This window comes from Hyperolius riggenbachi, chromosome 1, assembly GCF_040937935.1.
Source record: "Hyperolius riggenbachi isolate aHypRig1 chromosome 1, aHypRig1.pri, whole genome shotgun sequence".
Classification (NCBI taxonomy): domain Eukaryota; kingdom Metazoa; phylum Chordata; class Amphibia; order Anura; family Hyperoliidae; genus Hyperolius; species Hyperolius riggenbachi.
Genome location: NC_090646.1, coordinates 107,147,250 through 107,160,712, shown reverse-complemented (window position 1 = coordinate 107,160,712; position 13,463 = coordinate 107,147,250). Strand labels below are relative to the sequence as shown.

Below are 13,463 nucleotides of genomic sequence, written 5' to 3'. Positions count from 1 at the left end.
GGAGCGCAGCAGCAGTGTTGCGAGGGCGGAGAGAGGAGGAAGAGGCTCAGGAGCCAGAGGAGGATGCTGACCCTGATGTCTCTGTGTCACGGACCACCCTGTTCCCCATGGCAGCGCACATGCTGCATTGCCTGCACACAGACCCCAGGGTGAAGCAGATGCAAGCGAGGGAGGCCGCCTGCATCAGCATGATCCTGGATCTACGGCTGAGGGGGAAGTGGGCTCAGTTTCTGCCTGCTAGAGGACGTGAGCAGTGCACAAGCGAGTTGCAGCAGCTCCTTGTTCGGCGACTGGAGGAAGCCTTCCCCCAGGCTTCCAACCCCTCTGTCCAGCCAGCACAGCAGCCTGTGCCTGCGGCCAGGACCAGCAGCGTCCGGCGCCCAGGAGACCTGCTGTCATTGACGCAGGCGCTCTACATGACGGTAGAACAGCCAAGAGAGGAGGTGCGTGCAGCAGTCACCTCCTCTGAAAGCCACAGCCAGTGCATGACCCAGATGGTGGCTGAGTACATGGGGTCCTTCAGTGGGCTTGACACCGGCAGCGTGGACCCCATGGAGTACTGGGTGGAGCGGTTGCACATCTAGGGCTCGATTCACAAAGCGGTGATAACTCAGTTATCACGCCTAAAAGACTTTAGGCGTGATAACCTTTGCACTAGCAAAGTTATCACCGCTTTGTGCTCTAACTCGCGCGAAGCTACCGCGCGTACGCGCGAACACTCGCGCGCAAAGTCCCATAGGGCTTAATGGGAGCTTCGCGCGAAGTGCCGGGTGCTGCGCGCGCGCCTGCGCGCTTGCGCGCGCAAAACCTTGCGTGTGGAAAATTCGCGCGAGTTTCTTCTTATCATGCCTAAACTGAGTTTAGGCGTGATAAAGGGGTTTTCACTCGTGTGCAAACACTTTGCACCGCTTTGTGAATCAGGCCCCTGGAGTGAGCTGGCACAGTACGCCCTGGAAGTCCTGTCTTGCCCCCCTTCCAGCGTGCTGTCCGAGAGGTGCTTCAGTGCGGCCGGTGGCGTGGTCACCGAGAAGCGCTCTCGTCTGTCCACAGAGGGAGTGGACAGACTGACATTTTTGAAGATTAACCAGGCCTGGATTGAAGGCACGTTCCTGGCACCCACTGTCGGCGCGAGGAGAACATGAGGTGCCTGGGAATCATTATTTGACAACATAAACCTTCATTCCCGGGGTCCTGATAATTTTGCCTGGTGTTTCTTCACTTGCTGTGGTAGTAACGCTAGCTACCATGGCCCGTGACATGCCTGCTGCTGCCACGCGTCACTCCTCTTCCTGCTGCTGTTGCTGATGTATTTATATATTTATGAATTTACTGATTTACTTATGAATTTATTTATTTGTGTATTTATTTATTTATTGTATTTATACAGCGCCAACATATTACGATGCGCTGATTTTCATCCTCCTGCTGTTCACCACACAATGCATGCCTGCTGCTGCCACACGTCACTCCTCTTCCTGCTGCTGTAGTTATCCTGCTGTCTGTGCTCCTACCGCCAGGGTCCACAGAATACATTGCCTGCTGCCATTCGCCACTCCTCCTCCTGCTGCTGCTATAGTTATCCTCCTGCCTGTCTGTGTTACCACCGTTAGGGTCCACAGAATTATGCGCTGCTGCCATGCGCCACCACTAGCTATTACGCCACTACAATAGCTATACTTTTGTATAAAAAAAAAATTCTGAGGTGTCTGGGTTGAAAACTGTGCTGTCCCAGTTGTGCATTGGGCACAATGTGGGCTGCACGACTGCTGTCCGGAACCTCCTCCTGCTCTTTGCTGTTTATTTTCAGCCATGGTACCAACGCTAGGTACCATTGGCCTGTGACATTGCCTGCTGCCATACGTCACTACTCCTCCTCCTCCTCCTCCTGCTGCTATAGTTATCCTCCTGCCTGTCTGTGTTCCCACCGCCAGGGTCCACAGAATTATGCGCTGCTGCCATGCGCCACTAGCTATTTCGCCACTACAATAGCTATGCTGGTGTTGAAGATAACATTTTACAACAATACAGTTCTGTAAGGGAAAAAACAAAGAATGTTGGTGGTGGACGGTGAAGAAGAAGAAGAATAACCATGTGAAGAAGAAGAAGAAGAACCAGGTGACGAAGAAAAGAACCAGATGAAGAAGAACCAGATGATGTTGACGAAGAATAAGAAGCTGAAGAAGAACCAGGTGAAGAAGAAAAAGAGAAGAACCAGGTGAAGAAGAAGAAGAGAAGAACCAGGTGAAGAAGAAGAAGAAGAGAAGAACCAGGTGAAGATGAAGAAGAGAAGAACCAGGTGAAGATGAAGAAGAGAAGAACCAGGTGAAGATGAAGAAGAGAAGAACCAGGTGAAGAAGAAGAAGAGAAGAACCAGGTGAAGAAGAACCAGATGATGATGATAAAGAAGGAGAATAAGAAGACAAAGAAGAACCAGGTGAAGAAGAAGATGAAAAAACAATTGAAGATGAACCAGGTGTTGAAGAAGAAGAACTTAAAGAGACACTGAAGCGAGAATAAATCTCGCTTCAGTGCTTATATTCAGCAGGGGCATGTGTGCCCCTGCTAAAACGCCACTATCCCGCGGCTGAACGGGGGTCCCTTCACCCCCAACCCCCCCCCCTGCAAAATTAACGACCAACTTGGTCGCAGATTTTGCTGCTCTTCAGGCAGGGCTAACGGCTGCAGCCCTGCCTCTCAGCGCCGTCTATCAGCGGCGCATCGCCGCCTCTCCCCCGCCCCTCTCAGTGAAGGAAGACTGAGAGGGGCGGGGGAGAGGCGGAGATACACGCTGACAGACGCGCGTGAGGCAGGGCTGCGGCCATTAGCCCTGCCTGAATGCGGAAGTGATCCCCCGCTGCACGGGATAGGAGGTAAGGGACCCCCGTTTAGCGTGCCCCTGCTGAATATAAGCACTGAAGCGAGATTTATTCTCGCTTCAGTGTCTCTTTAAAGAACCAGATGCCAGTGAAGAAGAAGATGATGAAAATTATAATAATGAATGATTGATGACGAGAAACAAAAAGAGGGCAAAACAGAAAAAGAAGATGGTAAGGAAAAAGATGGAGAGAAAAAAAAGATGAATAAACAAGAAATGCTGAAAAAAAGTTTTCCATCACATTTTTCTTTTTTATATTAGACCTATTTACATGTGATTTCCCTTTAAAAAAAAAAACCCATCCGAATTCGCGAACACTAATTTTTCCCGAATTTTTTTATGCAACCCGAACCGAATTCGGCGATTGCATCCGAATCCGAATTTTCCGTGGGCCCGAATTCGAATGTACCCGAATCAAATTTTGGTACATTTGAGCAACCCTGGCGCTGGGATACTGTAGCCTGTTGAGGTACGTACAGACATGCGATAACGATCGTTCGTTACCAACGACGAACGATCAATTAAGGCGAGAAATGAAAGGGTCGTTAGTAAAGGTGTGTTGGAAGTGCCAAACGATCAGATCGTTCCCGAACGAACGATGCGGAAGTGACGAACGTATGATGCAGTGCATCTATTATGCTAAACGTTATTCAGATCAATGAACCCGGAACGAACGTCATTGTTAATGGCTAGTAGGAAAGAGGAAGTTGCGCACAGATCGTTCGCCCAACGAAAGTTCGTTCAGTAGATTTCAGGAAGTGACGTAAAGCCATCTTATAAAAGGCTTAGCAACAGTATAGAGGTTGCTGCATTTGGTGTGGACGTTCGTTCGTTATTGTCGTGTTTCCAGTGCAGCAATGGCATCGCATATGTCCCAAAAACAGCGGGCTAGTGTTGCCTTATTAGTTTTGTTAAAAGTGCGTAAAAATTTGAAAGTGCTTAAGCAAAAGAGGAAAGGCCGTGCATGGGCAAAAAGCTGGCTCCAAGATAGAGATTTGATCTCACATGACAGCCTGTTACATGACCTCAGCATCTCTGCTCCAGATGATTATAGGAATTATCTGCGCATGCCGCAAGAAGCCTTCCACTATCTTTTACATGTGGTTACGCCATTAATTTCTAAGGAGGATACCTGGATGAGGAAGTCTATCACCCCAGAACAGCGCTTAACAGCTACCCTGCGCTTCCTGGCCACTGGACGCAGCCTCCAGGATTTAAAGTTTTCAACCGGAATTTCTCCGCAAGCTTTGGGTATCATAATTCCAGAAACGTGCCAAGCAATAATTGACGCCTTGAAGGGTGAATTTATGAAGGTATGTACATTTGATGTTGCATAACATGTTATTGAAGGGACGTTACACTGATAATGCTATGGTTGTGTCATAGAAAATCTATCCCAGTTTTCTGAATAATCTGTTGACAGGGCCGGCCCCCGGCATAGGCTGTAGAGGCTCCAGCCTCAGGGTGCAGTGTAGGAGGGGCCACAGATTTCATTCAGCTGTCATTCAGAATGGTTATGGAAGCAACGAGAAATAAGAAGAGGGGTTACATGGAAGTGAGTACAAGACAGATAAATACATATTAAGGTGTTGTGGAGGCTATGGGCCCTGTGGGCCTCTTAGTCTATTAGCAATCAGTGTGTGACAGCTGAGGTGGGAGGGGCGCACTTTGCTGGCTCAGCCTTGGGTGCTGTAGGACCTTGTCCCGGCTGTGGCTAGTGATGCAAGTTCCACTTGGCTAGTGTGATGTTTATGTAAGGAGTGTGTTTTAGGCTCTACTGCAGCCAAACAGACAACTAGCAATGGCAGCTATGTTAAATATATCTGTTTTTACAATGCACTCATGTGCTCTGTTTGTGTAGATTGTACTATAATAATAATAATAATGTTTGGCTACATGACTCTCAAATGTCTAATTTTATGTTATGTTCCATTTTTCAGTTTCCCCAAACACCACAGGAGTGGTTGGATATTGCTGCAGAATTCCACCGTTTATGGGACTTTCCAAACTGTGGCGGGGCTCTGGACGGAAAGCATATAAGAATTACTCCCCCTGGCAATACCGGTTCTTATTATTATAATTATAAGGGTTTTTTTAGTATAATTTTGATGGCCTTAGTTAATGCCAACTATCAGTTTTTATTTGTGGATATTGGCCGCAATGGGCGGCAGTCTGATGGTGGTGTCATCGAACAAACAACTTTTTTTGAACGCCTTACTAACAACCAGCTCAATGTACCGGACAATTCACTGACTGTAAACCACCTCAATTTTGTTTATGTTGCAGATGAGGCTTTTCCGTTACACCCACATATTTTGAAGCCATTCCCAAATAGAAATATACAATACCGGCAAAAAATATTCAACTATCGTCTGTCCAGGGCCCGCATGATAGTGGAAAATGCCTTTGGCATCTTAGCCAGTAGATTCCGTGTGATGCATACTGCTATCAATCTGCGGATCGACAAGGTGGATACAGTTGTCTATGCGTGCTGTGTCCTGCACAACTTTCTTCGGCAACAGCACGCTCCCACATACTTTCCTGTGCACGCTGTGGACAGGGTGGACACTTCTACTGGGAATGTGGTAGAAGGTGAATGGAGAGCACAGCCACATGTCCTGACTGACCTGCAGCCCTGTCCGCCTCGAAATGCCACTACAGAGGCTAAAAATAATAGGGAGGCCTATGCTGACTATTTTCTTTCACGAGCTGGAGCTGTGGCCTGGCAAGATGCCAGTATAGTTTGAGTTGTTCTGTTTATTAACAATTGTGTTGCAACTTGTGTTTTCACGTACCTGTGATTAAATTTATGTTCATCTTCAAATGTGTTTGTTGTTAATCAACTACAAGTCAAGGCCCACATGTACCAGATATGTGTTAGGTCACACTTAACATTGCTTCCTACACATACTGGTTTAGACATGGAACATCATAATATGTGTTTTGAATTAGAGATTCATGTGGGTGTTGTTGTAGTTCCTTATTAACACAACCCAATAAACATGTGAGGCAGTGAACTTATATAGTCTACAATGGATATGCATGTTATTTTGACAGATTGGACCACACAATATAAATGTGCATAATTAACACTCAATTATATTAAATTGTTGGGATTAGATCCGAATACATAATTAGTCTAATGAATGCTCGTTGGTTCATTAACTATATGTATACCATTCAGAATGTTTACACAAAATGAAAAAGAGTGTTAATTATGTACTAATTATTCTGTGCTAATTGGGATGTCGTCTCCATACACAGTACTAATTAAAGCTAACCTGTACTACACAATTACTGTAGCTGTTAATGATAGGATATTGCCACAATGCAACAACAAGGAAAATTAAGTGTACATCAACTAAACAATGATACTAACTACACCATTAACACAATAACACCAGCGTTTCAGGTGAAGAAATACATTTTTATTAACACCTTTGTTGAATAAAATACAACAGTCTATGTAGAAGTAGTTTAAGATTGGCATTGTAACCAAAGTTGCCTTCCTCACAATTACACAGGGCTACCAAATATATACATAACGTAACAAAAAGGAACATAAGTACCCTCCAAAAATAAAAAAACAACACACTTTGGAAGGTGGCTATAGAACATGCTTATCTGTTCATACTGAATGTCGAGGTTCAACGTAAATCAGACATGAAAGTAAAGGTGAGGTAGGTATGTATTGCCTAAATGTGTTACAGGCCGATCCTGCTGACCTGATGTCATCACTACTTGGGTAGACCTGATCAGCAAGGCTGACAAACAGGTGTGGTTACATAATGTACCCGGGTTTGGCTGCATCCTATAAAGAGGAGCCAGATTGTAACTCTCCTGCAGCTACCTGAACAGTATGTTTAAGCCATACAACATACAGTATAAAGGAGACCTACAGAGAAAGGGACATGTAGTCTGACAGCTTGGGTCCTGTAAAGGATAGGCAAAATGACATGTGACCAGAGATACAAATAGGTATGTACAGTGTCTATCACAGGTAGAACTATGCTGTGGTCATTTTGTACATGTTCAGGTGTCAATACTTCAATCTCAGGTATGTAAGTGGCTGACACAGACAGGAAGTGAATACAGCGTGAGCGGCACTGATAACAGAATGCAACTAGACCACACTGTCCAACAGCAAAGTGCCTTTTGACAGCAAGATACTGATATAAACAGCAAGTTCTTTGCAGTGTGGGTCACACAGTACTCAATTCCTGTCTCAGTCTGGACTGTCTCAGCCACTTACATACCGGATATTTATGGCATTCTGACCGATAAAGCTAATAATGAACACAGCATAATTGTTGTTGTGCTAGGCACTCTACATACACGTCTATCTCGTTATGTCATATGTCAGTTTGTGTATCAGTGTAAATACATAGCAGATACATGCTTGTTACTGGTTTAACTCACATATAGTGTCGCTAAATATACCAGCATGGGTGCCAGGCAACTACTATTGTTGATTAAATGTACAAACATTATGGCTCCATTTTAGTCTCTCTTCATTGATCCTTAAAGGAAGAGTATCCATATAGGCACGGATGGAGCTATCACAGATCCGCATAATTGGGTTGAGTTGGCCACACAGTTTCCAATTGTTTTTGATATAGTGGATGTTGCACATGTGTTTGTGGATGGTCAAGTATTTTATCAGGAGGGTAGAAATGGGGCTCATACTGTTGTGTGTGATAGTTGTGACTATACTGACTCATGACGTTATGATGCATGTGTTGTGTTGGTGGTAAGGTAGTAGGATAATGCATGTGTTGTGTCTGTGCTAATGTAGGTTGATGCATGTGTTGTGGATGTGTGAATGTAGGCTGAGGTTGGTCTTTTTCAGATGCTAATGTAGCATTAGGGATTTGTGCTGCAGGAGTATTTGTGCGAGTGAAAACTTCCAAGATAGCACTTTCTGTGTGTGGCCTCAAATCTTCCGGTAATGCTCTTAATTTAGTTGCCACTAAATTCCCAAACGCATCACAGGAGTCATCTTTTTTGTTGATTAGCATAACAGCCTGCTGAATAGCTTCCTCACATTTGTCTTCAAGAACATTTCTTCTTTTGCGAGTTTTTTTCAGGGCAAATCTGCGTTTAGTGCTCTCCTGGGAGGGACCAGCGACAGATGTCTGTACAATGAATGGACAAAAAATACAGCAATTTGTACAAAGTTTAAACACATATGTAAACATTAGGTACATTTAGTGTAAGGTATGTCCAATGTACTCAGAGCTTATTCATGTTGGGAGTCGATTGTCAGTAATGTACAAATGGGCAAGGGTAGGTAACATTGGCCTACTGCAATTGAAGCATGAGGTTAGATGTTTAGTAATCAAACAAAATATGCACTACATCACAATGTGTCAACTATTAATTACTTGATTAACATAATCGTGTGGGTCATTTCTATGTCTCCAAATAAACACACCACACCTCAGAAAGCATGGAGAACATGACATCTCAGTGTGTTAGTAGTGGTTTGTTGCACACACTTGTTTAATGTGTGAATCACACACTACTGCAGGCCGAAAACTAACCTGGCCCCCATTGTCCTTTTTATAATTAAGTAGCAAGCTACAAATGTGACATGTATCTGTAGCTGAATAGTAAGCTTGGTTTCTGGAAAGATTTCGGAACAGTAGCCACCACATTCCACTGTTCTGTGCATGAAATGTGGAAACATACCTATAACAAAGGTGAGGCTCACCTTTTATACTCCCTCAGTATACATGGGTGTGAAATGTGGATTCTGCTTTTTTCACAAAGCGACAGTTTAATTGGAACAATCTATAACCATTTAAAACACATTGTCAGTGTGACATTATCCAAAAAAACATACCTCTTCTTCTTCTAGGTTAGGATCCTTGTCACCAGTAGCCATCTCGCTGTTGATACTCAAGTCAGTGGGTTCACTTGATAAACTGCATATAGCCTCACGACCTTTTAAATGTGGAATGGTGAAGGCAAGTAAGTCGTAATACCATAGTCGTGGCTTATAAACCTCTTCAGCTGCAGCCCCTGATCTTTTTGATCGTTCAATTTTGTTTAATTCTTTTTTAAACACGGTTCTTAAGTTTTGAATCTTATTTTTTACAAACTGGACATCAGCCTCTGGGAGGACCGTTTTACATAACTGCACGAGTTCATCATGTGCTTTTGCCTTTAGACGCCTATCCGAGTAACATTTAGTTTTTGTCTTCCAAAGGGCAGGGTGTGCTCTATAGAGGTCTATAAATTCACGTGTAAATTGAGAATCTGAAAAGATATCCACTGCCATAGTTTCCTGGACTGTCCTGGAAAGACAAACATATGGAGGTGACATAAACTTCATATAAAGAAAGAAAGAAAGAAAGCAAGCAAGCAAGCAAGCAAGCAAGAAAGAAACTTAACGAACGTACGTTACTGATAAACACGGTCGAGGTTTAAACGAACTTACCTTGAAAGACGCAGACGCCGAAAGTTCAGGAAGCATTACTATACGCCGCCTATAAGGTTACGTTACCCTATTTGAGTGATTTCTTGGAACGTTCGGATAACGTAAGTACGTCAGAACGTACGTTCGGATGACGCAAGAAGCGCTTGCTAACTTCCTGTTTATCCAAACTGTCACTTCCTCTTCTACATTCTGTAGTCCTGTGAGCTGTGACAGCAACCATGCCACGCAGGACACCTGTGCAGCGAGCCACAAGAATGTCCAGGGAAGAAATGGCAGAGATGGTCAGAATATTTGATAAGAGGGACTATGATGGAAGGAGGGAGGTGTATGAAAGACCCATTGAGCGCAAAAATTATATTTTAGACCATGTCATTTCTTCCCTGGAAAAAATTTCTGGGGTCACTAGGACCAAAAACCACTTAATGCGAAGGTGGTCGGACTTAAAGCTGCGTGAGAGGGAGGTCCTAGCATCTCTGCGCAGAAAAGTGAAAAGAGACAGTAAGTAGTTATGTATGTAATAGTGTGTTTGCAGGCATAGCAGTTTCATAGTATTGCCTTTAACAACAACTCTTGCTGCACATATCACTCCATCTTACTTGCATCTGACCAGTATTGTGAATCAGTATTTAGTTTTGTGTGTGGAACGCTTACACACTTGAAGATAATGTATGTAGAATGTGTGTTACATATGTGCCTCAACATTTCACTTGACACACAGAAGAGAAGAGGAGACTGCAGAGACAGGAGCCACAAGAAGCAGGCCATGCCAGCAGAGATGAGCCAGAGGAGGCTGGGCACACTTCGGCGGTCCAGAGGGAAATGGAAGAAGGTACATCTGGCATTGTGTACAATGAACTCCATAGTTATCCATATATTTGAGGGTACATACTTAATCATATATATGTCATTACTTCGACAGATGATGCTGATGATGATGGTGATGAGGAGGAAGACATGCATGTTGGTGAGGAGGAAAGCATCACATTATTTCCTGTTGGTAAGTATACACATGTATCTGTAGATTGTAACCATTGTATTTCATTTCTCCATCACCATGGCCTATCTTATTGAATGCACCGTAGTGGCCAGTAATGATGAAGGAAAGTATGGTTCAGTACTTTTTTTTATTTCAGTGTGAGTTTATTAAAATTACATCAAAGCAAAACCGTTCTACCACCAACAAAACATGAGCCAGTATGGGGACTCCCAATGGTGTGGACACCCCTTTCATCAAGCATCAGCAGCCTTACGGCCTGAGGCCCACTCAACCCTCAACACTACACCTTACAGCACTGAGCCTAGCATGACAGTAGCAGGTTGACAGGGTCCTAAGATTTATGTGCGTCATATTACTCCCATTGGACAATCGTCCACTATCTTCATCTGCCTACCTATACTGGGGACAGGTACAGCCAGATCCCTGTAGTGGGGTAACACATATAGCTGCCGACTTAGAATGTGGAAACATATCTCTGTGTTCCTGTAGTGGTGGATGCTAGTTTCAAATAACAATACTTGATACAATTATACATGCCCATGGCAGGGGACCCACCGCATAAGAAAGTGTACAAAAGCTCACACATCAGGATAGAAAACACATACAAACTGTGGTTATGCAGATGTGCTACAGAGAGACACTCATAAGACACAGTTTGAATCGTTACTGGATAGCTAATTACATGCAACACCATCTTTCTTTGACTCAGTGTGGACTGTCTACATTTCTAGGTTTTGGCCTACTATGTCCACTCGCCCACCGCAGAGGGTATGGACCCTTCTCCAGGTGTGGGGCCTGGCCCAATTGACCCACCGGGCCACCCCCAAAAGGACACCTTGGGTGGCTTTAACCAGGGAGTTGGAGTGGTTGCACAGGGATAATGGTGTGTGAGGGAACCCCAAATAACTTATGTGGGTATTCATCACAGGAATAGTTGTCAAATAAAACACCCACTCAACGACAATAGTATAACAGTCTATTAACAATGACAATGGGCCGTGTTGCACTTGTAGGTTAGAAGAAGCTTACACTACTCTCACCTAACACTATCGACATGCCACACCGAGTATCTTCTAAGCTATCTGTAGTCCAGGCCATATGTATACAGTAATGTGATGTTCTTATGATAAGTTCTTGACATCCATTACAGTCCTTAATGGCTGTCACATTGTTTGTAGATTTGGATGGAGCGCCTCAAAAACAGGCTGAAGGAGATGGGGAGACTGCAGAGACCAGTCAAGCAAGATGTGATGAAGGTAGGTGTGCACTGCATGAAAAAAGACAAAGTTATTAGACAATGTGTGTGCCTACATACATAATACTATTGTATCATTGATATTGTCATTCTTCATTTTAAACACATACCACAAAAGCACAACAACAGTGACCACAGACTGACATGTTATTGGAGAGAGTATTGGTAAGTGTCACATGTACATGTACTCACAATATATATGCATTATATCTGTAGTGCATGCTAGACAATCATGCACTTCTTGTTTAATACTATTATATGTTTCACATCAAGATTCGATGTCTCATTCCTAATGGGCAAGGTGTCTTTGGTGGAGGCTTTATGCATGTTTACTATCATAACACTCCTAACCTCAATTTTACATTAGGGCAACAATCAATCATAGAACTGGGTGTGTATTGTTTCACACTTGTGAGTTGCATGTTGTGAAAAGCCTTTGTATGATTACCCAGATAATGGGCTGGAGCACACCAGAGGTTTCTTTTTAAACATTGCGACTTTTTACATGTGCTGCTATTGTTCTCCTGTGTCTGTGTACACTGGATCAATGATTTTTGTTAATTGACCCCATAGCATTAAATTGTAATTATTTTTCGTGGTTAAAAAATGTATGGCAAAAGTTACGTTATGTGATTTTGTATTCAACATCATTGCTCCAGTGTGCACACACACATAGGATAACATTTGCCGCACATGTAACAAGTCTATATGCTCCAAGCAAAACCTCTGGTGTGCACCAGGCCTATGTGAACATATCACTAACAACACATGTCTGATACTCTTTTTCAGCATGCCAAAAGACATCTGGTGATGTGGAGGAGGTTTCACACGAACCTGAAGAAGTAGATGTGGAAACCCAGGAGGATGAGGACACATCTGATGACCCTAATGCAACTATTTTGATCAGTAAGTATCCCACATCACAACAGTAACGTTTATAATACTCACCCTTTATTGGAACATTCTTCTACCCAAGCTGGGCAAACTTGTTTTGAATAATGTGTACCTCTAGGTGTGTGTAACATAATCAACAACATTTTTGATTTATGGACAATGTTTTGTGTACTTCGAGTGTGAGAAGTCTGTGTACTTGAAACATTCCTCATTTCTACCATGTCCAAACTCTGAATATAGGGCCTACATTGTAAACACAGTTAACTGTGGCATATGACACCACATTGTCCATTGTCAAGAACATGAGTGTTGCCTTTGATGATGCTCCATACAGCACTTCTATACTCTTCTGCTAAAATAGTTTGCTGGTAATATCCCTTGACACACACCCAAAACAAATTTGAGATGTACATAATCAGTTCTCCAAACATGGAATATCATTAGTTGTCACAGTTTCTAAACGGGAGGAAGTATGCCATGTATGTAAAATACCCGATTAGTGTATATGGATCACTATATAACGTACCATTCCTACATTTAAATTTCGACCTCATGCCGCCAGTGATCATATGTGTAGGTATGTGTTTCTCTGTATCCATCCATGTCCCCTGTCCCTCTCTCTCTCTCTCTCTCTCTCACACTATATATATATATATATATATATATATATATATATATATATATATAGAGAGAGAGAGAGAGAGAGAGAGAGAGAGAGAGAGAGAGAGAGAGAGAGAGAGAGAGAGAGACACAGACAGAGAGAGAAAAAAAGAGAGAGAGAGTGAGTGATTATGAGATCATGAGAGACAGAGACATTATTCACCTATTACAATATGTCCAATCACATAAAAAAAATTTTTGTTTTTCACACAGAAAAAAAACAAGTACTTGACATAACGGAGGCATTGGACGAGTTGTATGCCAAGGCGGAGGTCATGAAATGCAACATGTGGGCCTCTATGTCGCTTTACCAAGAGGAGATAACACAAATGAAGCAGAG

The 13,463-nt window shown here is 43.3% G+C and overlaps 1 protein-coding gene and 1 long non-coding RNA gene across 2 annotated transcripts; one reads left to right on the top strand and one right to left on the bottom strand.

Annotated features, from left to right (window-relative positions):
* The first annotated feature begins 2,135 nt into the window (after positions 1 to 2,135).
* On the top strand, positions 2,136 to 5,622 carry LOC137558403 (putative nuclease HARBI1). Its single transcript, XM_068271743.1, has 3 exons — positions 2,136 to 2,215; positions 3,906 to 4,188; positions 4,816 to 5,622. Exons 1-3 carry the CDS (start codon positions 2,136 to 2,138, stop codon positions 5,620 to 5,622), a joined length of 1,170 nt encoding a protein of 389 aa, XP_068127844.1.
* A 2,226-nt stretch (positions 5,623 to 7,848) lies between these two features.
* On the bottom strand, positions 7,849 to 11,709 carry LOC137545950 (uncharacterized). Its single transcript, XR_011026133.1, has 3 exons — positions 11,355 to 11,709; positions 8,721 to 9,174; positions 7,849 to 8,010 (listed from the first exon to the last, which is right to left on the bottom strand). It is a non-coding gene; the product is annotated as an uncharacterized lncRNA (long non-coding RNA).
* Between the last annotated feature and the right edge of the window lie 1,754 nt (positions 11,710 to 13,463).

What these genes read in the sequence shown, in the direction of transcription:
- LOC137558403 (XM_068271743.1), top strand. Translation starts at nt 2,136, where the DNA reads ATGAAGAAGAACCAGATGATGTTGACGAAGAATAAGAAGCTGAAGAAG. An exon ending in AAGAAAAAGAGAAGAACCAG is followed by an intron (nt 2,216 to 3,905) that starts GTGAAGAAGAAG and finishes ACATGACCTCAG; the next exon opens with CATCTCTGCTCCAGATGATT. An exon ending in TGAAGGGTGAATTTATGAAG is followed by an intron (nt 4,189 to 4,815) that starts GTATGTACATTT and finishes TCCATTTTTCAG; the next exon opens with TTTCCCCAAACACCACAGGA.